Source organism: Excalfactoria chinensis, chromosome 3 (assembly GCF_039878825.1).
Source record: "Excalfactoria chinensis isolate bCotChi1 chromosome 3, bCotChi1.hap2, whole genome shotgun sequence".
Lineage (NCBI taxonomy): Eukaryota > Metazoa > Chordata > Aves > Galliformes > Phasianidae > Excalfactoria > Excalfactoria chinensis.
In genome coordinates this window covers 5,844,202-5,869,496 of record NC_092827.1, presented here as the reverse complement: position 1 = coordinate 5,869,496, position 25,295 = coordinate 5,844,202, and the positions used below count along the sequence as shown (strand labels likewise).

Here is a 25,295-nt window from a genome sequence, read left to right as displayed (position 1 = left end):
CACACTGGGCTCAGTTGTGCACCAGCCTGGGGTACATGGAGCTCCTCCCAGCCTGCAGCTGCTGCAGGAGAACCACAACCCCACTGTCAGCAGAGCCTGGAGCAGGAGGGGCTCCAAGGCACGAGGTAGCAGGGATGGGGGCACAAGAGGCACCTGAGCCGGGCAGGGTAACGCTGCACAGCACAGAGCGGCAGCCCGAATGCACAGCAGGGCGAGCTGAGCCGGCGGCAGAGCGACTCAGGGGGCGGGGCCATGCAAATGAGGCAGCTAAAAACCGGAGCAGAGGCTGATAGATGGGGTGGAGCTATGCAAATATATCCGCGCGAGGCATGACGGGAGCGCAAGATATCAGGAACGGATCGAGCGTGGACACCCGTGGGCACCGCGTGGGTGTCGGCGTGGGCAGCACGGAGGGGCGGAGCGGGACGGAGCAGGTCCGACGTTGTGGAGGCGGGTCGGCGCGTGTTGTGGGCCGGTGTCGGGGCGTGTGTAGCGGTTTGGGCCGAGAGCAAAGCATACTTACCTGGCAGGGGAGACACCATGATCAGGCAGGTGGTTTTCCCAGGGCGAGGCTCATCCCCTGCACTCCGGGTGTGCTGACCCCTGCGATTTCCCCAAATGCGGGAAACTCGACTGCATCATTTGTGGTAGTGGGGGACTGCGTTCGCGCTCTCCCCTGGCTTTGCTGGTTTAATGACAGAACGGAGCGAGCATCCAAGTAGTGTTTGCCAGTGTTCCTTTGGCCGTAGTGAGGCAGCAAACTATGGCCTAGTTGCCATAACAGAAACGTGCTGGGATCGCTCGCATGACTGGAGCGCTGCGATGGATGGCTACAAACCCTACAGGAGGGACAGGCGAGGAAGGAGGGGTGGCGGCGTGGCTCTCTGTGTCAGGGAATGCTTTCATGCTGAAGAGCTTGAGATTGGGGACGATGTGGTTGAATCCCTATGGGTACAGATCAGAGGAAGGGCTGACAAGGCAGATATCCTGGTGGGCGTCTGTCATAGACCGCCAAACCAGGATGAAGAGACAGGTGAGCTGTTCTACGAGCAGCTGGCACGAGCTGCACGGTCGTCAGCCCTTGTCCTCGTGGGGGACTTCAACTTCCCTGACGTGTGCTGGGAGCACAGCACAGAGGAAACAGTGTAGGAGGTTTTTGGAGTGCATAGAGGATGCCTTCCTGAGGCAGCTGCTCAGAGAGCCCACGAGAGGAACTGCCCCGCTAGACCTGCTGCTCACGAACAGGGATGGTCTGGTAGGAGATGTGGAGGTTGGGGGCTGCCTTGGGCAGAGCGACCATGAAATGAGACATTTCTCCATTCATGGTGGAGCTTGGAGAGGGAATAATAGAACTGCCACCTTGGACTCAGGAGGGCGGACTCGGTGCCAGGGAAGGTAATGGAACAGATTGTCTTGAGGGAGATCACATGGCATGTGCGGGATGGCCGGGGGATCAGGCCTAGCCAGCATGGGTTCATGAAGGGCAGGTCCTGTTTGACCAACCTGATCTCCTTCTATGATCTAGTGACCCATCTGCTGGATGAGGGAAAGGCTGTTGATGTGCTCTACCTGGACTTCAGTAAAGCCTTCGACACTGTCTCCCATGCTATTCTCCTGCAGAAGCTGGCAGCCCGTGGCTTGGACGGGTACAGTCTCGGCTGGGTAAGGAGCTGGCTGGAGGGCCGGGCTCAGAGAGTGGTGGTAAATGGAGTTAAATCCAGCTGGCGACCGGTCACGAGTGGTGTTCCCCTGGGGCCTGTCCTCTTCAACATCTTTATTGATGACCTCAATGAGGGCATTGAGTGCACCCTCAGTAAGTTCGCAGATGACACCAAATTGGCTGGGAGTGTGGATCTGCCTGGGGGTAGCGAGGCCCTACAGAGGGATCTGGACAGGCTGGAGAGCTGGGCTGAAGCCAATGGGATGAGGTTCAACAAGAGCAAATGCCGGGTCCTGCACTTCGGCCACAACAAGCCCAGGCAGCGCTATAGGCTTGGGGCGGAGTGGCTGGAGGACTGTGTGGAGGAAATGGACCTGGGGGAACTGATTGATGCTCGGCTGAACATGAGCCGACAGTGTGCCCGGGTGGCCAAGAAGGCCAACGGCATCCTGGTGTGTATCAGGAATGGTGTGCTGAGCAGGACTAAGGAAGTCATCCTGTCCCTGTACTCGGCATTGGTGAGGCCTCACCTCGAGTACTGTGTCCAGTTTTGGGCACCTCAGCACAAGAAAGATATGGAGGTACTGGAGCAGGTCCAGAGAAGGGCAATGAGGCTCGTGAAGGGCTTGGAGAATCAGCCCTATGAGGAGAGACTAAGGAAGCTGGGGCTGTTTAGTCTGAGGAAGAGGAGACTGAGGGGAGACCTTATTGCCGTCTGCCAGTACCTGAAAGGTTCTTACAGTGAGAGTGGGGCAGGTCTCTTCTCACTAGTGACAAGTGACAGGACGAGGGGAAATGGCCTCAAGTTGCGTCAGGGCAAGTTCAGGTTGGATATTAGAAAGAACTTCTTTATAGAAAGGGTGGTTAGGGACTGGAATGGGATACACATGGTTAGGGACTGGAATGGGATACACAGGGAGGTGGTTGAATCGCCATCCCTGGATGTGTTTAAGAGCCGTTTGGATGTGGTGCTCAGGGATATGATTTAGCAGAGGGTTGTTAGAGATGTGGTACTGGTTGGGCTGCGGTTGGACTTGATGATCTTCAAGGTCTTTTCCAACCTGGGTAATTCTATGATTCTACTCTCGTAACTCCGCTCCGCTCGGCCGGTAACGGGGAAGCAGGGAGCAAAATAGGGAAAAAGGAACAAAACGAGACAATATTCTGCCATTAAACCAGCAAAACCAGGGGAGAGCGCGAACGCAGTCCCCCACTACCACAAATTATGCAGTCGAGTTTCCCGCATTTGGGGAAATCGCAGGGGTCAGCACACCCGGAGTGCAGGGGATGAGCCTCGCCCTGGGAAAACCACCTGCCTGATCATGGTGTCTCCCCTGCCAGGTAAGTATGCTTTGCTCTCAGCCCGAACCGCTACACACGCCCCGACACCGGCCCACAACACGCGCCGACCCGCCTCCACAACGTCGGACCTGCTCCGTCCCGCTCCGCCCCTCCGTGCTGCCCACGCCGACACCCACGCGGTGCCCACGGGTGTCCACGCTCGCTCCGTTCCTGCTTTATCTCGCTCCCGTCATGCCGCGCGCGGAGCGATCTGCGCTCTGATCTGCATATATTTGCATGGCCACGCCCCCTCCCGCCGCACACCCGCTCCCAGCAGCTCTTCGGCTCGCTCCGATTCCATCCCGCCCGCACTCAGCGCCCAAAGCTCCTCAGCAAAGCGGAACCGACGTGTCGCTGTCATTGCTGGCAGCTGGAGGAGCAGAACCGGAGGTTCAGGCTGGAGCTCGGGAGGAAGTTTTCCCCCGTAGGATGGTGACGCACTGAACTTGAACCCAAGGAGGCTGTGGGTGCCCCATCCCTGCAGGCGTTCCAGGCCGGGCTGGATGTGGCTCTGGGCAGCCTGGGCTGCTGGTTGCTGTCCCTGCACACAGCAGGGCTTGAACCAGATGCTCGTTGCCGTCCTTTCCAACCCAGGCCGTTCTGTGATGGTGATTTCAGGACACAACAGCTGTGGCTTCTCCCACCAGGGTTGGGGTGAGGCTGTTGGCTGTACAGACACCCCATTGCGGTCATGGGGGTACGAGGGCTATGAGGGCTGTGCTGCTCCAAAGGAGGCCCGGCTCAGGTGCCTTGACAGCAACGCACACGGCACGGGGACAAACAGGAGGAGCTGGAGGGTGTTGTGTGCTCAGAAAGTTGTACTCAGGGACTGAGTTGCACCTTCAGTACGTCTGTGGGTGACACCGAGTTGGGAGGGAGGGCTGCTCTGCCTGAGGGGACGAGGGCGCTACAGAGGGAGCCGGGCAGGATGGAGAGCTGGGCCCACGGCAGCCTCATGGAGTTCAACAAGGCCGAGTGCGAGGTGCTGGGTGTGGGTTGGAGCAACCACAGGCACAGGTACAGGTTGGGCGGAGGATGGCGGAGAGCAGCAGGAGGATGTGGGGTGTCAGCTGGTGAAAGACTCGACGTGAGCCGCAATGTGTGCTCACAGCCCAGAAGGCCACGTGGATCCTGGGCTGTATCAATGGAAAGGGGACCAGCAGGGCCAGGAAGGTGGTTCTGCCCCTCGGATCTGAGACCCCACCTGGAGTCCTGCGTCCAGTTCTGGAGCCCCAGCACAAGCAGCGCATGGAGCTGCTGGAGCAGGTCCGGATGGGGGACATGGGGACGGTCAGGGGGCTGGAGCACCTCCACTATGGGGACAGGCCGGGCTGGATGGGCTGGGAGCAACTGGGCCAGAGGGAGGTGTCCGTGATTGCAGCAGGGATTGGAACCGCACAGCAACGTGGGCGGGTGGCTGAAGGAGAACGGACACATCAAGGGCTTCAAGGACGCGGGGATGTTATGAATGAACAAAGTAGCAGCTGGAACGAACAAACAACGTTGGGAGAGCTCCCATGAGAAACAGGAACCCGGCGCTCAGTAGGAGCGAGCACAGCGAGCATCGTCAGCTGATGGGTGACACAAAGAACCGTCTGGCCAATCGCAGGTTGATACACGTTGCCCGTCACGGCTGTTATCAATGGCTGCCTCAGTAACGTTGTATCTCGCTGCTGTCTCGTATCGAGTCTCGATTCCAAGCCTCTCTCCCGCTCAGCTTCGCGGTCCCTTCCAGCCCGTTCTGCGGTTCAGCTTCTGCGAGCGCCATCCTGCTCGGCACGGCCCCGCCGAGGCGCCGCTGGGAGCGAGTCTGCGGCGGGAGTGGGCGTGGCCATGCAAATCATATGCAGATCAGAGCGCAGATCGCTCCGCGCGCGGCATGACGGGAGCGAGATAAAGCAGGAACGGAACGAGCGTGGACACCCGTGGGCACCGCGTGGGTGTCGGCGTGGGCAGCACGGAGGGGCGGAGCGGGACGGAGCAGGTCCGACGTTGTGGAGGCGGGTCGGCGCGTGTTGTGGGCCGGTGTCGGGGCGTGTGTAGCGGTTCGGGCCGAGAGCGAAGCATACTTACCTGGCAGGGGAGACACCATGATCAGGCAGGTGGTTTTCCCAGGGCGAGGCTCATCCCCTGCACTCCGGGTGTGCTGACCCCTGCGATTTCCCCAAATGCGGGAAACTCGACTGCATAATTTGTGGTAGTGGGGGACTGCGTTCGCGCTCTCCCCTGGCTTTGCTGGTTTAATGACAGAACGCGGAGCTATTTCTGCTCTTCTATTCGTATATATCCTATATAGACGCTGAGCTCGGCGTAAGGATCGCGCCGCGCCGTGCGGAACAACGCGAGGTCGGGCTGCGGTTGGACTCGGAAAGTCCCGTCCGGTCCGTTTCTCTCCGGTGCCGAACGCCCCGCGCGGGTCCAGGTCGATGACATCGTTTGTTCTTCCTGCATCCGCTGACGCTGCGGTTCCATCACAGGGGCCGCCAACTTTGTCAGGCAGCACCTTCAGATCCAACGGATGGTGTCGGAGACGGCGGGAGAAAAGCAAACGACCGCAGCTGTCATCGACATAATCAGCTGGTCTCGTTTATTGCTTGGCTGCGTGTACCTTTATAATGCGGATAATTAGCTCATACATAGTGCAAAAGCGGAGCTCATCATTGGTTCCCAATTCCATCCCATCCCCAAGTATCCTCGCTACTTGTGGTTATGGTCCTGATAGTTACTCCCTCGTTAAGTTCACAGAACCATGGCTCGTTTCTCACCATCTCAGGGCATACTGCTGTTCTTACTGTCCTTGCGGTGGTACGGCTGCTTGTTCAGCTGCGCTGTGTTTATGTGACCCTTCTCAGCCAGACAGTTGTCAATAAGACTCTCCAACGGATGGCGGCCGGGCAGCTTCATCTGCCGCATCGCTCAGCGCACGGATGGAGCAAGTTGGGCCGCAGCGACTCACGCAGCTCCAGGTTCCTGCGGGGGTCTCAACCCCAACCTGCGCTTACAGACTGAAAACCGACTGCCTCTCCCTTCAGCTCATACAGTTCTATCATTAAACCAGCAAAGCCAGGGGAGAGCGCGAACGCAGTCCCCCACTACCACAAATGATGCAGTCGAGTTTCCCGCATTTGGGGAAATCGCAGGGGTCAGCACACCCGGAGTGCAAGGGATGAGCCTCGCCCTGGGAAAACCACCTGCCTGATCATGGTGTCTCCCCTGCCAGGTAAGTATGCTTTGCTTTCCCCTCGCACCGCTCCCCATACCCCGACACTAACTCAGAACACACGGCGACTCCCACCCCAAAGCTCCACTCTATTTCTCCCCGCTCCTCCCCGTTATCCACATCCCGCACCCCTCACACCGTTCCTTACGCCGAGGTCTAACAGGGCTCCGTGCGGTCTCGATGTGTGGGATGCTCCTTTCCCGGCATGCAGCGCGGCCTTATTTGCATATTCCCGCCCAGTCGTTGCGCTGTCCCCGCCCTAATATCTTTCTCATTGATGGTTCAGTCTTACGGTCTCCTGTCACGTGACCGGACGTCTCGGCGTCATGACGTCATCTCCGCGCGCCGCGCGCCGCCATGTTGCGGGTTCCGGGCCCGGTGTTGAGCGTGGCTGTGGCGGACGGCGGAGGGGCGGCAGCCATGCGGGCGGCGCCGGCCTGAGCGCCGCGAGAGCGCCTCCGGGACTCCCCCGCATGGCGTCCAGCGCCGCCGGGGCCCGTGGGCCGCGCTGCCGCGGTCGTGGCGCTTCCCGGGAGCTGTCATCGCCCGCGGCACCGGGGGAGGCGGGGCTGAAGGCCCGGCAAAGGCCCGTTCGCGGCCCAAAGGCGCCGAGAGACCCGCAGGGCCCGGACCCGGAGGAGGCGGATGGGCGCGGGGAGGCCTCGCGGAGCCCCGAGGCCGAGGTGCTGCTGCGGCTGTCCCGGGGCCTGCAGGGTCCCGGCGTGTTGCGGGACGGCCCGGATGGACCCGACACCCCCCCGGGAGGGCGGCCCAGGAGGCGGGCGGCCAAAATGTGAGCGGGGCTGCGGGGGACGGGCGGGCGGCTTCGGGGGCTGCTCCCGGAGGGTTTGGTCCCGCTTCAGGGGGCGTGTGAGGCTCCAGGAGCTGGGGGCTGCGGGATCAACTCCGGCCGGGGAGAGACAGAGACCTGTGTGAGCCCCATAGAGATGCGGGTGGGCCCGGAGGTGCCCTGGGGGGGCTGTGGGTGATGCATCCAGCCACACGCTGTGAACCGATACCGACTTGGAGCCACACAGCCCCGTTGGGCTCCTTGGTGCTGAGGGCGATGCTGAGCCTGCAAGGAGCTCCGTGTCTGGGTTGGTCCTTCCCAGTGGTTCCCACAGACCCTTAGGGTTGGGCTGGGTGCCGCTGTGCTACACAGATGTGCTGCTGGTGTTGCACCTCTACTTGCTTACTTAAAGGGCGCTGCCTTTCTGTGACAGGGCACTGCTGTACCTCCAGAAGCTGGCAGAAGAGCTGACGTCTGTGTGCCAGCAACCAGCTCCCACCGAGGGCCCCCAGGAGCCCCAACGTGTCCAGAGGAAGCGTCGGAGGAAGAAGGAGGAGGAAGATGCCAACAGTGATGACCCCACCCAGGATGCTGACTTTGTGCCCTCTACGGATGTACTGCTGCAGGCAGAGGAGGAGGAGGAGGAGGAGGAGGAAAGTGATGCAGCACTCAGTGAGGACTCTGAAATGGAGTCAGTCCAGGAGCACAGTGTGAGGGCATCATCAGGAGGGGTAAGGAGAAGTGCTTTTCCTCTACTGCTGCTTGCTTTATATGCTCTAAGTGTCCCAAAGTGAGCTCTCACTGGCTGTGTGTGCGCGTGTCCCCCTCTCACTCCGGCTCTTTGGAGCAGATCTGCCCTGAAACAGGATTCTGTAGGGGTAATGTTGTGCTGTGTACAGTGTGAGGGTGGGAGTGAGCTCCTGGAGAGGAAACTGGGAGTGAGAGTGGGTGGGAAGAAAGTGAGTGTGTTCCTGGGCTGCTGCTGGAGCTGATGTCAGGCTTCTTAGCACAGTGACGCGGTGTTGGGTGGTTATAGAGAGATTCAGTCTGGGTTGTTTGGGCAGGTGGGGGCAGCCCTTTGGCTAAATCTTTCTCTGACTCTACTGTCGTTCCCAGAGATCCAAGCCCCTGTGCCGTGGCGTTGCTCCCAATGGCTTCCACAACTCCATCATGGCCCCGGTGGAGAAATGCTCCAGCCTCACCTGCAGCCTGTGAGTGGGGTTGGGAAGGCTGTGGGGGCATCCTGTGCCGCACTGTGGGCATAGGGATGGCATAGGGGCAGCCCCTCCCAGGGTCCACGTGTGGGGCAGGACCTGGCTGCTGGGCTCAGCATAGTCAGTGCTGATGTCCGTGGCATCTCCTGCAGGAGGGAGCAGGTGCACTCACAGTGGGAATTCCCTGACTGGATCCCCTTGGCACACAACTGGATGTGTCTCTCTGAAAGGTACTTGTGGGCAGCGCTGGGAGGGACCAGCTGCAGGGACACAGTGCTGGGGGGTGGCCATGGCATAGGTCACCCTTTGGTAGGGGCAGGACGCACCGTTCACACTTGTTCCTCTCCAGCGAAGCCGCCCCATACCTGCCGGTGGAGGAGAAGTCTCCTCTCTTCTCCATCCAGAGGGAGGGCCTTGAGGATGGCGGTGCTTTGTACCGCTTGAACAGGTCAGTGGGTGATCTTGGGGTCCCGCCACGTGCAGCCCCTGTTTGTTGCCTGCTGCCCTGACCCTTCCTCACCACAGATTCGGCTCCCTGTATCCCCACGAGGAGCGCCGGGATGCAGCTTTCTTTGTGGGCGGCCCCGTCTGGGCCATGGAGTGGTGCCCGACGCCGGAGGGCGCAGCGGCTGCGCAGTACGTGGCTCTGTACTGCCACAGAACCATGGAGGAGACGCACAGCGTGGTGGGGCTGTACCAGGGCCCCGCGCTGCTGCAGCTCTGGGGCCTGGGCACGCTGCAGGAGGGGTGAGTGGTAGAGAGGGACAGCATGGGGCCGTTGTGTCCCGGTGGTGGGGCTGCTGCTCTCCAGCTCCAGCGTTACTCACAGTTCCACCCACAGCTCTGCTGACAGAGCTGGGCTGGCCTACGCCATCGCTGCTGACCACGGCTGCGTGTGGGACATGAAGTTCTGCCCCAGCGGTGCTTGGGAGCCCCCTAGCAGTTCCACAAAGGTGGGTGTGTGGGCTGGCCTTGGGTTTTCCCTGCTCGCATCTGTGCCAAAGCGCTGCCTTCCCTGGGCAGAGCGTGGTGATCCCGAGGCTCCTCTCAAAAACCAGGGGGAGGCTGAGAGCCTGTGCCTGTCCTACAGCACCCGCGGATGAGTCGGCTCGGCCTCCTGGCTGCTGCTTTCTCAGATGGCAGCGTGGTGCTGTACGCCCTCCCGCACCCTGGCGCGCTGCAGAGCTGCATGAGAACCCAGGTAAAAGGTAGGAAGAGCCACGCCGCCCTCATTCCTTTGTGCCCAGAGCTCTGGGAAGCCCGGAGCTGGAGCGTGGCTGCAGCCGCATTGAGGCAGAGCTGCGTGTTCATTCCTCCCGGCTGGGAGCTGTACGTTGTGGCTGGGACCGGAGCTCTGATCAGGTCTGGTGCTGCCCAATGGTCCTTGTAATGCTCCCATCTGCCGGCAGCCGCGTGAGATTGATGAGCTGCTCGGGGCCGCTCAGCCGCAGCTGACAGCCCCCATCCATCCATCGCCTCCGACAATGGGAAATGGGTTTCCCGTGTCCCCAGCCCCAGTCCGTGTGCCGGTTCCGGATGGGTTGCGCTGCTGCCGCAGCCCCACGTGGGGGTGGGTTGGATCCTTCTCCAGCCTGCAACGCTCCCGCGGAGCAGCCGGGTGCGGCCGTGCTGCGGCATCACGTCCCATCCTCGCGCGTCGCGTCCATCTGCTGCCCTGGGCTTGGTGCAGTGCGGGGCTTCGGTCCTCCCCGCTCTGTGACCCCGCAGTGATTGCGGTGCCGGGGATGATGCATGGCTCTCTGCATCTTCCCGCCTCCGCTGCGGTGCGCAGGGTGCTGATGTGCCTGGATTCCTGCTGAGCGCAGGGCATGGAGCTTGTTGTCATCCCCCCCCCCCCACCCCAGCACTCGTGGTGTTGCTGGATGGGCTCTCAGCTGGTGCTGGGGATCCTGTGAGCACCCGAGTGTGTGCGTGCGTGACGTTGGGGTGCAGGAGAGCAGCGCTGGGCTGCAGTGGGCACTCTGCCCTGAGCAGGATGGGTGGGAATGTGGGAGCACCGTGCCAAGCTCAAGGCTGCCGGCAGCTCCTGCCCTGACCCCCTTCTGCTCTCTTCCAGATGGGTCCCCATACAAGCACATGATCTGCAAGGTCAGTGTCCCTGCTGCTGTCCCGCCGTGCCTCCTGCCTGCTGCAGGCGGGGATCTGGGGGGCAGCAGGAAGCCCGCAGAGCTTGCTGCCCCCAGCACCGTGCTCCCGGCCCTGTGTGTCTCCCACTGCCAGGACAAGCGGTGCTAGAACATGGCTTTACCTGTGCCCTTTCTCCCTGCAGGTGCAGCGTACCACCACCCTGCGGGTGGGCTCCATCCAGGCAGGGAGCGCAACCGAGTGCGGGCAGTGCTTCAGCCTCTCCTGGATGCCCTCCCGGCCCCACCAGCACCTTGCGGCGGGGTTTTATGACGGTGAGTCCCTGCTTTCAGGGAGCAGCTCTCGCCTTTTGTGCTCCAACCTGTGGTGCTGGGGCAGCTCACCATAGCAGCACACCTCTGTCTGCAGGCACAGTGGCCATCTGGAACTTGCTGACCACATCCCCGCTGCAGCGCGTGTCCTACACCAACGGCTCCCTCCAGCTGTACCCTTTTCAGTGCTTCCTGGCCCACGACCACGCTGTGCGCAGCATCGAGTGGTGCAAAGCCAACAGGTGAGTGGAGCGTGGAGCTGCTAGTTGGCAGGGCTTTGCTCCTGCCGGCTCGGTGCTAACAGTGCCTGAGATGCTGGCTGGTTTTGGGATTGAAGGCTCCGTGGTGTGCAGCCGGTGGCACAGCTCAGCCCTGGGGTCTCAGTGCCGCCTCTCTCCTGGTTCTCAGCAACTTCCTGGTCACGGTAGGGAAAGATCGAAAGATCAAATTCTGGGACCTGCGGCGCCTTTACGAACCCATCAACAGCATCAAGCGTTTCCTCAGCACTGAGGTGGCCTGGCTGCTGCCCTACAACGGTGTCACCGTGGCCCAGGACAACTGCTATGCCTCGTGAGTGCTGGGAGGTCACCAGGGCACGGGTGGGCTCCTGCCCTCCAAGAGGCAATGCTCTGAGGGCAGGAGGGCTGGGACACGGCTCTGTTCTTGAGCTCAGCTCTCACCCTTTTGCATTGCAGTTATGGTCTCTGTGGGATCCATTACATCGATGCTGGGTACCTGGGATACAAGGCATATTTTGTGGCTCCTCGCAAGGGGACTGTGTGGGTAAGGGGCAGACACAGCTCCATGCCGTGCAGCAGTCCCAGAGATAGCTGGGGCACGGCACCATCACTGCTGGGAGCTGCTCCCCAGCTCTTTTGTTCCCACAGAGCATCTCAGGCTCAGACTGGCTGAACACGGTGGCTGCTGGGGACATCACAGGCGAACTGGTGGCTGCGGTGCTGCCCGACCTGGCTGTCAACCCACTCAATGTCAAGCGCTCCTCGGACCGCAGATTTGTAAGGAACGGGGCTGGGAGGCTGCTGTGCCAATGGAAAAGTGCTGCTCTGTGTTCCCATCTGGGCACTACAGTGGGACGTTGGGGCTGGGTTCCCTGCCCTGTCCTCTGCCTTTTAGCCTGACGTGCCTTAGTGTTGGGCATAGTCCCTTCAGAGGGGTGTAGACCCCTGCCCCTCAGCCTCTTCTCTTCCCCAGCCGGTGTACAAAGCTGACCTGCAGCCCTGCAGCCCTGCAGTGCCAGGGAGCAGTGAGCCAGTGCTGCCCAGGACCCGGCACTACAGTGAGATGGTGGCCACAGCCTACGTGCGGTTCCGGGACACTGATCTGGTATGAGGGTTAGGGGGGAGCTGGGCTTTCTTGGCTAGGAGCCGTGGGACTGGGGGTGATGGTTGTGGCTCCCAGCCCTTGCTCAGTCTTAGAGCTGTGAGTATGGGGCAGAACAGACCTCTGAGGAGAAGGGGGTGTGTGGGATGGGGGCAGCTCAGCTCACCCAGCACCAGGACAGAGCCTGGGGGCTGTAGTTGGGTCTGGGGGTGCCACCCTCTGCACCTCAGAGTGTGCCCACAGCCTGCCTCCCCCAACCCCCACCCCCAGCGCAGCTTCAAGAACTTCCCCAGCCGGGAGCCCATGCGCCGGATGCACAAGCAGGAGGGGAAGGCAGAGCTGAGCCTCGACCGCCTGCAACTGGAAGCCCTGCACAAGGTAAGGCGATTTCCTGCCCCCACCCACCTTATCCCAGCTCCCTGTGCCATCTCCAGGGTGTGGGACCCCCCCCCATCCTCCTGACAACCCCCTTTCTACAGGTGCGCTTCAGCCCCAACCTGGATGTGTGCGGCTGGCTGGTGTCAGGGGGACAGGCCGGCATCGTGCGCCTGCACTGCCTGGCAGGGCTGGCAGCTGCCGTGGACCCACAGCTGCTGCCACGGAGCCGTGCCCGCTACAGCTCCCAGCCCAGCCCTCCTGTCAGCCCCCCCTCCGAGTAACCCCAGCCCCTCGCTGCGGCTATGGGGGCTGCGTTGCCCCCCTTGGTGCTCCTTCCCCAGGGACCCGGTGCTCCCGCTGTCCCCTCGGGGCCCAGAGGGCTCTGTGCTGTGCTTTGTGCTGGTGCAGGGCGGGCAGTGGGACCGCAGCTGTGTCCCTGCCCTGGGCTGAGGCCACGTGTGGGGCTGCGCTTGTGCTCCTCACCCCCCCCCACCCTGGTGCTGGGGCCTCTGGAATCGCTCACATTGAGCTGTGGTGGCAGCAGTGCAGTAAAGTGGTGCGTTTTGTAATGGTGGTGTCATTGGAGTTCCCCTGTGCTGAGCCCTCGGCTGCTCTCCAACACCTTTATTGGGGCTGCAGCCCCACACGATGGGACAAACACAGACAGACACAGACACTGACACACAAAGAGTGGAAGGGGCCGAGCTCCGGCCCCACGCTGCCCTGCTCCCTGCCCTACAGTGGGGGCAGCGGGAGGAGAAGGTGCAGCTGTGGCCCCCAGGCACTGCCACAGCCCCGCAACACAAGGGGGGGGCTCATGCCAGAGGGCTGTGGCCGTGTGGGCAGCTTCCTACCCCTTCCAGGTACCGCTCCACCTGCACTGTGCATGCCGTGAAGCCAAACTTCTGCTGCAGCCGCCCCGTGGCATCCTGCAGCACCGTCTCGGGGTCAGCTGTGGCATCTGCAGGTGATGGGCACTGTGGCTCAGCCCCACAGGGCCGGGCTGTGCTGTGGGATGTGTGCAATGTGTGGGGCACTCACCCACAGCCACGTGCACAGACATCAGGGGGTGGCTCGGCGTCAGCGCCCACACGTGGAGGTCGTGGATGGCCCTCACCCCATTGACTGCCAGCAGCTCCTCCGTCACTGCAGTCACTGCCATTCCTCGGGGGGCTCCTGTGCCAAGGGGTCACCCCCAGCCCCTTCCTCCATTTGGGGCTGGGGCTGGGGACAGCTTCTCCCCATAGGGCTGGGAGGGACAGGGAAGGGCTGTGGGGTGGGGGCTGCAGCCCTGAGGAACCCCCCCCCTCCCCCTCACCTTCCATGAGAACCCTGAAGACGTCCCTGAGGATGGTGATGGTGGAGCCCAGGACGAAGACGGAGAAGAAGAGGGTGCTGATGGGGTCTGCAATCTTGCACTGGGGCTGCAGAAGGACAGAGGAGGGCTGACATGGGGCTGCGGTGTCCCCCACGTAGGGCAGAGACCAGCCCCGTACCTTGAAGTAGATGATGGTGGCGGCCAGCAGGACGCCGACGCTCTGCAGCAGGTCCCCCACCACGTGCACGAAGGCGGCGCGGACGCTGGTGCTGCCGGGCAGGGGGGCACGGCCGGGCAGACAGCTCCCCTCCAGCTGCTCATAGCCCCCCATGCCGTGCCCGTGGCCCTGGTGCAGGACGTAGGCCATGCTGCAGGGAGGGCATCGCTCAGCACCGGGGCCGTGGGGAACATCTGGGGCTGGGGGTGGATGTGGGGGGACGTACACCAGGTTGGCACCCACGGCACAGGCAGAGGTGGCCAGCATGGTGCGTGCCTCGATCTCGTAGTCGGCGCTGAGGATGCGGGCGGCCGCCAGGTAGAGCAGCACTGCCGTCACCACCCAGATGGACAGCACGGAGGCCAGAGCGCCCAGCGTCTCTGCAGGGTGGATGGGGAGGTCAGCAGGACCCTTCACCGTGATGGGCAGCCCCAGGGCTGAGCCCTCCTCACCTGAGCGGTGCCAGCCGAAGGTCATGGTGGCTGTGGGCGGGCGGGTGGACACCCAGAGCGAGAAGAGGCTGACGGCCATGCTGCCCACATCTGTCAGCAGGTGGGCTGCGTCCGTCATGATGGCCAGGCTGTGTGCCAGGTACCCACCTGTGGGCGGCACCGGGCTCTGGCACAGCATCCCATCCCACCATGTCCCACCTTGTCCCAGTCTGACTCCTCATCCCATTGTATCTCATCCCATTGTATCTCATCCCATTTCCATCCTTTCCCAACTCTCCATCCCATCATGTCCTACCTCATTATGTCCCAGCCCAACTCCTTGTCTGTCCCATCATCTTGTACCCTGTGCTACTATGTCCTTTCCCATTTTGCCCCATCCCATCCTGCCCCATTATCTTTCATCCTGTTCCATCCCAGCTCCCCATCCCATCGTGTTCCATCTTGTCCCCTCTCCCCACCCCATTGTATCCCATCCTGTCCCAATCAAATCTCCCCATTCCATCACATCCCATTATGCTCCATCCCATTCCTGTTCTATCTCAACTCTCCACCTCATTATGTCTCATCCTGTTATGTTCCATCCTGCCCCATCCCACCATGTCCAACATCATACCATCATGTCCCATCCCTACCATGTCCCATCTCATCCCATTATGTCCCATCATATCCCATCCCACCAGATTCCAGCTCATCCCATTATGTCCCATCCCACCACATCCCATCTCATCCCATTATGTCCCATCCTACCCCATCCCACCATGTCCCACTTCATCCCACCATGTCCCATCCCACCACGTCCCATCTCACCCCATTATGTCCCATCCCATCATATCCCATCCCACCAGATTCCATCTCATCCCATTATGTCCCATCTCACCATGTCCCATCCCACCATGTCCCATCCCATCCCATCTCATCCCATCCTGCCCCATCCCATGTCCCATGTCATCCCATCCCACCATGTCCCATTATATCCCATCCCATTCCATCCCACCATGTCCCACCTCATCCCATCATGTCCCATTCTGTCTCATTACGTCCTTTCCCATTCTGTCCCATCCTGACTCATCCTGTCACACCTCATCTCACCCCATTATGTCCTATTCTTTACCATCCCCTTACCTATCACCTCCCCAACCATGAAGACACAGCAGACGCTGCAGGCGATGCTCAGCTGCCTCCGTGCTTGGAGCCTCTCTGGGATGGGGCCGGGGGGGGCCGGGCTGCAGGGGCACAGTGGGACCCCCCCCGGCTCCTGTGTGTCCTTCCTAGGGGGCAGCAGGGCTGGGGCGTCCTGAGGACCTGGGAACAGACTGGGGAGGGGGGCAGTACCGGTGTGGGGGTGGGGGTGGTACCGGCACGGGGTGATGGATGGATGGTAGCAGTGCGGGGGGTGGCAGTGGGGTGCTGCTGTCAGATGGACGCCTGTGGGGGGAGCCGAGGGTGGCACAGAGGTGGAGGTGACAGCGAAATGGGAACGGCATGAGGGGGGGGGGGGGGGCTGCGGGTCCTGGGGGCGGGGTGGGGAGCAGTGAGTGATGGGGATATGGGGGTGGTGGGGATGCAGGTGTCGGGATGGACGTGCTGTCTGGGGTGTCGGGATGGACGTGCCGGTGATGGAGCGCTGGGATGGAGGTGGGTGCAAGTGATGGGATGCCGATGCCGGTGGTGGAGTGCCGGTGTTGTGATGCCGGTGGTGGAGTGCCGGTGTTGTGATGCCGGTGTTGTGATGCCGGTGCTGGGGGTGCCGATGCCGGTACGGGGATGCCGGTGTTGTGATGCTGGTGATGGAGTGCCGGTGCCGGTGATGGGGCGCCGATGCCAGCGATGGAGTGCTGAGGGTGCCGATGTCGGTATGGGGATGCCGGTGATACGGTGCCGGTGTCGGTGATGGGATGCCGGTGCCGGTGATGTGGTGCCGGTGATGTGGTGCCGGTGATGTGGTGCCGGTGATGCGGTGCCGGGGCCGCCGACGGCAGTACGGGGCTGCAGATGCTGCGGTGCGGGCCGTGCGGTACCTGTGTCCCCGCGCTCCCAGCAGCCGCGCGCTCTCGGTACCGGAGGCGGCCGGTCGCTCCATGCCGGGCAGCACCGCGCGGCGCCGGGACCCCGCACGCCCCGCCCCTTCCCGTGGCCCCGCCCCTTCTCCGCCTCGGGGGGCGTGGCCGGACAGCGCCGCTCAGCCCGTAGGCCACGCCCCCCAGCCCGTAGGCCACGCCCCTGGCGCGATCCCGCCCGCGTCGTCTCCGCGGAGGGGGCGTGGCCTGCGTGCTCCGCGAGGGGCGTGGCCCCGCCGTTCGCCCCGCCCCTTCCCGCCAGGCCCCGCGGCCGCCGCGCGGTGATGGCGGCGTTGGGCGCGGGCGAGCGGTGCGGGCAGTGGGGCGCGGCGGGGCCCGAGCGCGGCCCCGGCCCCGGTCCCGGCTCGCTGGGCTCGCTGCTCAGCCGCCTGCCGCTGGCCCCGCCGCGCCGCCGCACCGCCAGTCAAGGCCAGGGCCCGCCCGAGCCGCCGCTGCTGCGCACCAGCAAGCGGACCATCTACACGGCCGGGCGGCCGCCCTGGTACAGCGAGACCGGGGCGCCCGTGGGAGAGGCCTTCGTCATCGGTGCGGGGCGGGCGGGGCGGGGGGAGCCCGGATCGGGGCGGGCGGGTGGGACGTGGGCTGCGGGATCTGAAGCTGGGCTGGGGATTGGGGCTGCGCTTTAGAGATGGGCCGGGCCCGGTTCGGAGCGTGCGGTCTGAGCTTCGGGGTTGAGCCGGGGTTGGCGCGTGGGAGCGAGGGCTGCGGTTTCGGTCTGGATCCGGGGCTGGGATCGGGGACCTCGGCCCGGTACCGGGCTGTGGCTCCGGGCCGTGCTGACGGTGCCGTCTCGCCGCAGGGCTGTGCGGCGGCAGCGCCTCGGGTAAGACGACGGTGGCCACGCGGATCATCGAGGCGCTGGACGTGCCCTGGGTGGTGCTGCTGTCCATGGATTCCTTCTACAAGGTGAGGGCCGGGGGCTGGTGCGGCACGACGTGCTGCTAAGCCACAACGTGCTGCTGAGCCACAACGTGCTGCTGAGCCACAACGTGCTGCCGTTCCCAGGTGCTGGACGAGGGGCAGCAGGCGCTGGCGGCCCGCAGCGATTACAACTTCGACCACCCGGATGCCTTCGACTTCGAGCTGCTCGTCAGCGTCCTGCGCAAGCTGAAGAAAGGCAAGAGCGTGAAGGTGCCCGTCTACGACTTCACCACGCACAGCCGGCGCCGAGAGTGGGTGTGTGGCCTGGGGCTGTGGGGCTGGCAGTGGGCGCAGGGGGCAAGGCTTGTGCTTTTGTGCTGAAGGCTGAGATATGGAGTGACCGCAATGGCCCCTGGTGGCTGCGTGCTGAGTGTGGGTGCAAGAAACCCCCCTCCCAGCCCAGCCCTGGGGCTAAGACACAGTGGGAGAGGGGGTGGGATGCTGCAGTCGAGGGGCAGGGTGAGCTCAGCGCCTTTCTCCCCACAGAAAACCGTCTATGGGGCCAACGTCATCGTGTTTGAGGGCATCCTGGCGTTTGCCAACAAGGAGCTGCTGAAGGTATTGCTGCGTAGGGGATCCCAGGGCTGCCTTAGGGCTGTTGGGGGGAGGGGTCCGCATAGGGGGCGCTCACCCCTCCCAGTGTTCCAGCTCCTGGACATGAAGGTGTTTGTGGACACGGACTCGGACATCCGGTTGGTGCGGCGGCTGCAGCGCGACATCATGGAGCGCGGGCGCGACATCGTGGGGGTCATCAAGCAGTACCACAAGTTTGTGAAGCCGGCCTTCGAGCAGTACATCGAGCCCAGCGTGCAGGTGGCAGACATCGTGGTGCCCCGGGGTGAGATGCTCTGCTCGTACCCGACCCCATTGCGGTGCTGGCTGTGCTTCCTCACCCCCACCCCGTGTCTGTGCTCTGCGGGCAGGTGGGGAGAACTCTGTGGCGCTGGACCTGATTGTGCAGCACGTGCACAGCCAGCTGGAAAAGGTGAGCGGCTGGCGGGGGGTGGGAGCTGGGTGAGGAGGGGGCTGCTCACTGCTCTGTACCCCGTGCGTCTCTGCATCGCCCCTGTACGTGACTCAAGGCAGACAAGGGCTGGGATGGGGTGGAATCCTGCTTGTGCTGCGGCCTCATCCTCCTGGCCCCTTGGTCCCAAGCAGCTCTTGCCATCCCACTTGTCCCTGGTGTCACCAGTCTTGGTCACGGCGAGGTTTTCCCCTTGTGCAGCCCCAGGAGAAGGGATGGGAGCTGGGCCAGTGCTGTTGGCACAGTGACCAAATGTCCCTTCTTGTTTTCCTCTCCCTTTTATCACACTGAATGTTTGCTGTCCCACCCAGCGCGAAATCACTGTCAGGTACGTTGTGGACCTGCTGGCTGGGCTACGGCCAGCTCTGGGGGGGGGGAATGGCTGCCAGCCCCTGCTGTCCTCTTGTTCTCCTTCTTCCCCATCCCTGCTGGCTGAAGCTCTGCGGAGTTGTCTGAGTGCTGTTCCTCAGGGGTGGATGCTGTGCGTGCAGCTCATTTGGGGTGCATGCAGCTGTGCTGTGTTTGCGGGGCTGCCTCCAAGTGCTGCTGTTATCCCTCTGTGGAGCACAATTCCTGCCCTGAAGGTTGGAAGTTGCTCCCATAGAAGGAAGCTGCAGGTTCCCTTGGTATTTGGTCCATCACGCGGGTATCTGCAGCAGGGCAGTCCTCACGCTGTGCTGCAGTGTCCCATAGCAGCACCCAGCATGCCTTGCCCACGTAGAGCCGCTTCCCCACTGCCCAGGTGCTGGCAGAACCTTGCATTCTGTGTGCACCTGATGGCTCTGACCGCTGCTCTCTGCTGCAGGGCAGCTCTGGCCTCAGCCCACCAGGGGCAGCCACTGCCGGCGACACTGAGCGTGCTGGAGAACACGCCGCAGGTGCGGGGCATGCACACCATCATCAGGTGAGTGCCTCCCACGGGGGCTGTACTGTGACCGTACAAAGGCTGCTGTCACTTTACCCATCCCACCCCTTAGTTCTTCCAGCAGGACCCGGCTTCTGCCCCACAGCTTTGCCCTCGCTCTTGTTTTTGTTCCCTGCCCGACGCTCTGCTTTCTCTAGGTGGCAATAGCACGCTCGTAAGGTCGAGGCCTAATCCTGTGGGACCTGCGACATGTTGCTTTGCCTTCCTGTTCCCAGGCCACAAGTGTCTGATAACCTTAATCTGCTCAGAGCTGGGCGCTGGCTCAGCTGCCCGGGAGGAGGGGATCAGCCCCGCTAATCTCCCTTCACCGGCAGCGCCGTGCATTGCAGCCTGGGCTGTGGGGAGGCGGACTTTGCCTCTTCCAGATGGTAACTGGAAAAACACCACATTTATGAGGGGCGTTGGCTTGGCCCGTCAGCCACCCCCTCACATCCTACAGCAGCCCACGGGAAGGGAGGAAAGCTGAAGCAAGGCGGTTCTTAGGAACCTGAGCTGAGAAACTCTCCTGGTGGAAGGGCGCTGCGTTTGGGGGCGGCTCAGTGCCTTTGGCTTTTGGTGCTTGGAGGTGATCAGCCTTCCTCTTTTGGCTCTGCCTTCCCACTCGCTGGGTGCTGGCAGCCCCGTTGCTTGGCTCTGGGGCTCCCCGTGTTGCAGCCGTCTGTGAGCGCTGCAGGCTGGCAGCAGCTGAGCAGCTCGCTGCGTCATGGCAAATCCAAGCTTGGCATCTCAAGAAGGAGATTCCAGGGCAATCCTCGGCTCTTGTGCAGAGCTGGGGAGCAGCAGGTAGCCCTGTGTGGACACAGAACGGCATTGCCCTGCCGTTGTTTGCACGCCGGTCCCTGTGTACATGTGGAAGGGCTCCAGGATGTGTGCTGGCAGCCGAGGCTGCAGGGCTTGGGTCAGCCCTGCCCTGAGCTCCTGGACTTTGTGCCCTGGCAGGATGCGTTGCCTGATTTGTGCTAAGGCTTCTTGGGTTTTCCTGGTCCTCGCAGAGCTCCTGGCTGCAAGGAACCCAGATCTGAGCGCAGATAGAAGCAATAGAATAGAAGCAGTTGAGATAGAAGCAATTGCTTTGCCCTTCTCCAGCGCTGCCGTTGGTGGGCTGTCTGTCATCTGCGCCGTGCGATGGCGAGAAGTGGGAGATGATGTCCCAAAATACGGCATAAAAATATCCAATATCCTTCTGCCTCTCGGGGACCGTTGCCAACGCCGACACTTCCATCTGCTGACCAGCTGAGAGCTCTTAGGGCTCCTCCGTCTCCTTTGTGTTGTCAAGAAAGCAACGTGCTGTGGGCTGTTTGTTTGCTTTCTCCTCCCTCAGCACGGCAGCGTTGGCGCAGTCTCGCCGCACCTCTCAGAATCTCACAGAATCCCACAGTTCTGTGCCTTCTCTCCCCCAGGCTGAACGGTCTCAGGGCTGTCAGCTGTTCCCCATTGAGATGCTCCAAACCCCCGCCACCTCTATAGGCTTCCTCCCATGTTGTCAGCATGTCCCCAGGCTCCGGCCACAAGGGCTGCTCCGTGCTCACGTCCCTTGTTGGCAGCACGGCTGCTGAGCACCCATCCTCCCCCAGGAACAAGGACACCACCAGGGACGAGTTCATCTTCTACTCCAAGCGCCTGATGCGGCTGCTGATTGAGCACGCGCTCTCCTTCCTCCCACTAAAGGTACGGCCCTGACCCTCCATCCCCATCACCCCAGAGGCAGCGGGGCCACGTGGGGACGGCTTTGCCCACACTCTCTCCACCTTTCCTTTCTGCAGTCAGTCACGGTGGAGACGCCGCAGGGGACAACCTATGAGGGAAAGCGGTTCCATAGGCAGCGGGTGAGATATACTGGTCTCCCTACCCGCTGGGTACCAAGTGGCACAGTGCAATGGTCAACCATTGGGCAACCGGTCATCAACTGTCAGGCAGCTGTTGGCCAACTGTTGTTCAACTGCTGGTCAACCACTGGTCAGCCATTGCTAGGTCAACCATTGGCCAATTGTCAGCTGTTGGCCAACCATTGGTCAGCCGCAAGGGGGGCTGACCAGCTCCAAGGGGTAGTTGTGGGTCCCATCAGGTCCCATGGGAGCCCCCAGAGAGGAGCTGGGTTCAGAGCGAGGCAGGCAGAGGCTCAGCAGGGCTGGGCAGGGGGACACTGAGTGCTGAGGATGCGGCCGTGACGCAGGGCTCCTTTCCCATCGTAGATCACCGGCGTGTCCATCCTGAGGGCCGGGGAGACCATGGAGCAAGCGCTGACCGCCGTCTGCAAGGACATCCGCCTGGGCAAGATCCTGATCCAGACCAACCACGACACGGGGGAGCCCGAGGTGAGCAGCACCTGCAGCCCCCAGGCTGAGCCCCCAGCGTGCCGCCTCGCTGCCTGACCGCCCGTCCTCCCTCCCCCAGCTGCACTACCTGCGCCTGCCCAAGGAGATCAGCGAGGACTACGTCATCCTCATGGACAGCACCGTGTCCACCGGCGCCGCCGCCATGATGGCCGTGCGCGTGCTGCTGGTGAGGGGCCGGGCAGGGTGTGTGTGGGGGCTCACAGCCCGCTGGGGAGCAGGGCCGGGCTCTGATGGTGCCGTGCTGCAGGACCACGACGTGCCGGAGGAGCGCATCTTCCTGCTGTCGCTGCTGATGGCCGAGATGGGGGTGCACTCGGTGGCCTACGCCTTCCCCCGCGTCCGCATCATCACCACGGCTGTGGACAAGAGGATCAACGAGGAGTTCCACATCATCCCCGGTATCGGTGAGAGCAGGAGGGGGCTGTGGGGGGGGAAAGGGGGTGCTGCTCCTCTTTGGTCACCCCACTCGACTCCTCCCTTATTTCCCACAGGGAACTTTGGGGACAGGTACTTTGGCACCGATGCGCCGCCCGCCTGCACCGACAGCGAAGCCATGAACTGCTGAGCCCGACGGCCCCGGGGGGGGGGGGGGGTGGTGGTAGGGGGCTACAGTGCCACCATTCCCCCCACCCAGCGGGGTCCCAGCTTGGGTCCTGCGTTGCTGGAATCTGTATTTATTTGTATTTATTCTGAGCAGCCGCCCCCTCGGTGCTGCTGCGGACCATCAGGGATGGGGGAAGGGGAGGGCGGGGGGGCTCCTCCTTGCACTCCATCACCCCCGCGCGGCACGGGGCGGGGGGTTTGATATTCAAACACTCCTTTGCATTCCAGCCCCGTGGCGGTGGGGCCGTACTGTAACCCCTGAAGATCCTTTTTGGTGGGGAAGGGGACCACGCTGGCGCAGGGGCTGCTCCTCGGGCCCCCCATCCCTCCGGGGCTGGGCCGTGCCACGCTTCTTGCTCAGGTTCTTCGGGCCGGGGGCCATGGGGGCAGCGCCCCCCTCCCCCCCTCTTCCGCTTTTCCGCCCGCTCCGTACTGTACGTGGCCGCCTTCGTTTTGTACTGGAATAAAGGAGCAGCGCGGCCACCGCCGATGGCTCAGAGCGATGGGGGGGAAGGTGGGGGTCACGGCGCTGCGGGGGGGGCCGCGGGTGTCCGGGGGCAGAGGGGTGGCTCTGGGTGCCGTCCGAGGGTGTCCCCGGTGGGGTGGGCAGCGGCTGGAACCTGCTGCTCGTGGCTTAGTGCGGGGGGATGGGGGCTGGCGGGGTGGGGGGCTAAACCTGGGGGCTAGAGTGGGAGACCAGGGGCTGGGGGAGGGGTCAGTGCTGGGCTCCAGGGGCTACTCTGGGGGACTGATAGGGGCTGATAGGGGAGGCTGCAGCTGGAGGCTGGCGCTGCGGCTCTCGCTGCCCGCCGCCGGCCGTGCCGTGCCGGCCCGCAGCCCAGGCTCCGCCCGCTCGGGGCGGTGTCGGACGGACGGACGGAAGCGGCCGCGGCTCCGCGCTCCCTGCCGTACCGGCCGGGCTCCGCCTCGAGCCCGCTGCCCCCCGGCGGTTGCCGAGGCCATGGCGGAGCCGGGCAGGCCGCAGCGGAAACTGTCGAGGGTCGGAGAGAGCCTCTACCGCGTCCTGGGGCTGGAGAAGGGCAGCTCGCCCGAGGAGATCAAGCGGGCGTACCGGTACGGCGGGCGTGGGGCGGGCCGTGTATTCCGTACCGGTACGGCGGGCGTGGGGCGGGCCGTGTATTCCGTACCGGTACGGCGGGCCGTGTATTCCGTACCGGTACGGCGGGCGTGGGGCGGGCCGTGTATTCCGTACCGGTACGGCGGGCGTGGGGCGGGCCGTGTATTCCGTACCGGTACGGCGGGCGTGGGGCGGGCCGTGTATTCCGTACCGGTACGGCGGGCGTGGGGCGGCCGTAGCGCTCCGTCCGGGCCGTGCCGTACCGCGCCGTGTCCCCGTGTGCCCCCAGGAAGCTGGCGCTGCGTTACCACCCCGATAAGAACCCCGACGATCCGGCGGCCGCCGAACGCTTCAAGGAGATCAACAGCGCTCACGCCACGCTCAGCGACGCCGACCGGAGGCAGCTGTACGATCAGTACGGGTCGCTGGGCCTCTACGTGGCCGAGCAGTTCGGAGACGATGCCGTCCGTCACTACTTCCTCATGTCCCAGTGGTGGTTCCAGGTGGGAGCCGGGTCTCGCAGTGCCCGGGTCTGTGGTCTCAGGATTGCGCTGGGGTCTGACGGTGGCTCCAGGGGTCTTAGAGTGGCCCTGGGGATCTCAGGGCAGCCAGACACTGGATTCTCAGGGTGGCTCTAGGGGTGTCAATGAGGCTCCAAGGGTCTCAAGGTCACTCTGGGGTCTCACAGTGCCTGGGTCTGGGGTTTTAGGATGGAAGTGGGGTCTTCTAGTGGTCCTGGGATTTCATGGCAGCTGGATGCTGGGTTCTCAGGGTGACCCTGGTAGTCTCAGGGTGGCCCCAGGGGTCTCAGTGTACAGCCCCAGGGGTTTCAAGGCAGCCCTGGGGTCTCATAGTGTCTGAGTCTGGGGTCTCGGGTGGCCCTGGGGTCTGATAGTGGCCCAGGGGATCTCCATGGCAGCTGGGTCCTGGGGTCTCAGAGCAGCCCCATGGGTCTCATGGCAATCCCAGGCTCTTAGGGCATATTGGGGGTCTCAGGGCAGCCCTGGGGGTCTCTAGGAAGCCACAGGCTGTGACATCCCATCCCGCAGGCCCTGGCGCTGTGCTGCGGTGTGCTGACCTGCTGCTGCTGTTTCTGTTGCTGCTTCTTCTGCTGCGGGAAGTGCTGCCCACCCCGCGAGGACGAGTCCTATAAGTATGTGGACCCCAAGGACCTGGAGGCGGACGATGGTGGCGGTGAGTTGGGGTCCAAAATGACCCCCCCACGATGCTCCCGGCTTACAGAGACCTGCAGGGGGGGCTGCACCGGGCTCGGGGGCCACCTGCTGGGGTGGGGGCTGGTGGGACACGTGGGTTGGGGGCTCTCTTGGTTTCCTTAACAGAGGAACAGAGACACGAGGGCTGTGCTGGTGCCAGGGGGCAGCCCCAGGTCGCTGCTGGGACCCCCAGGACTCCCTCCCGGTTCCACTGAGCCACACGTTTTCTTTCCAGACCCGCAGGTCCCGGTGGAAGCGCAGCCCCCTGCAAGCAACGCCCAGCCCCTGCCTGCTGCAGGAGCCAGGAGCGAGGCATAGGGCCACCTACGTACCGGAGGGGGAGAGGGGGGGGGGAGAGCCTCCTCCGGGACCACCGCCGCTTCCCAGGACCCCATCTTGGGGTGGGGGGTGGCACAATCTCAGGTGAAACCGTCCTACAGCGCTGTGACTGAGACCGGTAGCACTGTAAGCCCGGGGCCGGACCCCCCTGACGGGAGCTGGGTGCCAAACGCTGCTCTGGGGCTGACGGGGGGGGGAGGGAGGGGAGGGGAAAGAGGAGGGGTCGGAGAGGTCGTTCTGGGGCTGGGACCCTTCAGGCACTTTCCGTGGGTTTGTGTATGTTTTCTGGGCACCATTAAAGGATGATGCGGGCTCGGCGCTGTGCTCTCTTGTCTCGGAGCGGCGGATGTGGGGCTGGGCTATGGGGGGCAGCGCCGTGCCGCTCCCGGGGGGCGTCGGGACGGAGTGACCCCGGCGGTGGGACGGCCG

At 63.2% G+C, this 25,295-nt stretch overlaps 4 protein-coding genes and 4 non-coding genes across 10 annotated transcripts; 5 read left to right on the top strand and 3 right to left on the bottom strand.

Annotated features, from left to right (window-relative positions):
* The first annotated feature begins 515 nt into the window (after positions 1 to 515).
* On the top strand, positions 516 to 679 carry LOC140250841 (U1 spliceosomal RNA). Its single transcript, XR_011903298.1, has one exon. It is a non-coding gene; the product is annotated as a U1 spliceosomal RNA (small nuclear RNA).
* Positions 680 to 2,845: 2,166 nt separating this feature from the next.
* LOC140250836 (U1 spliceosomal RNA) lies at positions 2,846 to 3,009 on the bottom strand. The gene has a single exon (XR_011903293.1). It is a non-coding gene; the product is annotated as a U1 spliceosomal RNA (small nuclear RNA).
* Positions 3,010 to 5,066: 2,057 nt separating this feature from the next.
* On the top strand, positions 5,067 to 5,230 carry LOC140250835 (U1 spliceosomal RNA). The gene has a single exon (XR_011903292.1). It is a non-coding gene; the product is annotated as a U1 spliceosomal RNA (small nuclear RNA).
* An 835-nt stretch (positions 5,231 to 6,065) lies between these two features.
* Positions 6,066 to 6,229, bottom strand: LOC140250837 (U1 spliceosomal RNA). The gene has a single exon (XR_011903294.1). It is a non-coding gene; the product is annotated as a U1 spliceosomal RNA (small nuclear RNA).
* Positions 6,230 to 6,547: 318 nt separating this feature from the next.
* Positions 6,548 to 12,923, top strand: GTF3C2 (general transcription factor IIIC subunit 2). The gene is made up of 17 exons (XM_072331872.1): positions 6,548 to 7,014; positions 7,445 to 7,742; positions 8,128 to 8,222; positions 8,378 to 8,455; positions 8,575 to 8,673; positions 8,751 to 8,972; positions 9,067 to 9,178; positions 9,316 to 9,433; positions 10,303 to 10,334; positions 10,516 to 10,645; positions 10,740 to 10,884; positions 11,051 to 11,212; positions 11,338 to 11,425; positions 11,530 to 11,658; positions 11,855 to 11,986; positions 12,254 to 12,361; positions 12,463 to 12,923. Exons 1-17 carry the CDS (start codon positions 6,548 to 6,550, stop codon positions 12,640 to 12,642), a joined length of 2,595 nt encoding a protein of 864 aa, XP_072187973.1. The 3' UTR covers positions 12,643 to 12,923.
* Positions 12,924 to 12,965: 42 nt separating this feature from the next.
* SLC30A3 (solute carrier family 30 member 3) lies at positions 12,966 to 16,481 on the bottom strand. 2 transcript variants are annotated; one of them, XM_072331876.1, is made up of 8 exons: positions 16,367 to 16,481; positions 15,471 to 15,661; positions 14,349 to 14,495; positions 14,123 to 14,276; positions 13,858 to 14,047; positions 13,680 to 13,785; positions 13,403 to 13,537; positions 12,966 to 13,322 (listed from the first exon to the last, which is right to left on the bottom strand). In XM_072331876.1, exons 1-8 carry the CDS (start codon positions 16,426 to 16,428, stop codon positions 13,177 to 13,179), a joined length of 1,131 nt encoding a protein of 376 aa, XP_072187977.1. In that variant the 5' UTR covers positions 16,429 to 16,481; the 3' UTR covers positions 12,966 to 13,176. The 2 variants fall into 2 exon arrangements, with proteins under 2 accessions (XP_072187977.1, XP_072187976.1); XM_072331875.1 differs by having other exon boundaries at positions 12,992 to 13,537.
* Positions 15,930 to 22,723, top strand: LOC140249759 (uridine-cytidine kinase-like 1). 2 transcript variants are annotated; one of them, XM_072331874.1, is made up of 14 exons: positions 15,930 to 15,983; positions 17,226 to 17,332; positions 17,432 to 17,602; positions 17,834 to 17,905; positions 17,996 to 18,185; positions 18,271 to 18,332; positions 18,683 to 18,699; positions 19,177 to 19,275; positions 20,871 to 20,964; positions 21,060 to 21,122; positions 21,489 to 21,611; positions 21,691 to 21,798; positions 21,880 to 22,036; positions 22,124 to 22,723. In XM_072331874.1, the coding sequence occupies exons 1-14, from the start codon at positions 15,950 to 15,952 to the stop codon at positions 22,195 to 22,197; spliced, it is 1,371 nt and encodes a 456-aa protein (XP_072187975.1). In that variant the 5' UTR covers positions 15,930 to 15,949; the 3' UTR covers positions 22,198 to 22,723. The 2 variants fall into 2 exon arrangements, with proteins under 2 accessions (XP_072187975.1, XP_072187974.1); XM_072331873.1 differs by lacking the exon at positions 15,930 to 15,983 and adding an exon at positions 16,675 to 16,951.
* A 374-nt stretch (positions 22,724 to 23,097) lies between these two features.
* On the top strand, positions 23,098 to 25,184 carry DNAJC5G (DnaJ heat shock protein family (Hsp40) member C5 gamma). Its single transcript, XM_072331878.1, has 4 exons — positions 23,098 to 23,309; positions 23,603 to 23,816; positions 24,363 to 24,507; positions 24,763 to 25,184. Exons 1-4 carry the CDS (start codon positions 23,197 to 23,199, stop codon positions 24,843 to 24,845), a joined length of 555 nt encoding a protein of 184 aa, XP_072187979.1. The 5' UTR covers positions 23,098 to 23,196; the 3' UTR covers positions 24,846 to 25,184.
* Positions 25,185 to 25,295: the final 111 nt, after the last annotated feature.

Coding starts and splice junctions, on each gene's coding strand:
- DNAJC5G (XM_072331878.1), top strand. CDS start 23,197: ATGGCGGAGCCGGGCAGGCCGCAGCGGAAACTGTCGAGGGTCGGAGAG. Junction 23,817..24,362: donor TGTCCCAGTGGTGGTTCCAG/GTGGGAGCCGGG, acceptor CCCATCCCGCAG/GCCCTGGCGCTGTGCTGCGG. Junction 24,508..24,762: donor GGAGGCGGACGATGGTGGCG/GTGAGTTGGGGT, acceptor TTTTCTTTCCAG/ACCCGCAGGTCCCGGTGGAA.
- GTF3C2 (XM_072331872.1), top strand. CDS start 6,548: ATGACGTCATCTCCGCGCGCCGCGCGCCGCCATGTTGCGGGTTCCGGG. Junction 10,335..10,515: donor ACAAGCACATGATCTGCAAG/GTCAGTGTCCCT, acceptor TTCTCCCTGCAG/GTGCAGCGTACCACCACCCT. Junction 11,426..11,529: donor CTCGCAAGGGGACTGTGTGG/GTAAGGGGCAGA, acceptor TTGTTCCCACAG/AGCATCTCAGGCTCAGACTG.
- SLC30A3 (XM_072331875.1), bottom strand. CDS start 16,428: ATGGAGCGACCGGCCGCCTCCGGTACCGAGAGCGCGCGGCTGCTGGGA. Junction 14,048..14,122: donor GCCGTGGGTGCCAACCTGGT/GTACGTCCCCCC, acceptor CCCTCCCTGCAG/CATGGCCTACGTCCTGCACC. Junction 13,786..13,857: donor CCACCATCATCTACTTCAAG/GTACGGGGCTGG, acceptor GTCCTTCTGCAG/CCCCAGTGCAAGATTGCAGA.
- LOC140249759 (XM_072331873.1), top strand. CDS start 16,690: ATGGCGGCGTTGGGCGCGGGCGAGCGGTGCGGGCAGTGGGGCGCGGCG. Junction 17,906..17,995: donor CCAACAAGGAGCTGCTGAAG/GTATTGCTGCGT, acceptor CCAGTGTTCCAG/CTCCTGGACATGAAGGTGTT. Junction 19,276..20,870: donor GGCATGCACACCATCATCAG/GTGAGTGCCTCC, acceptor ATCCTCCCCCAG/GAACAAGGACACCACCAGGG.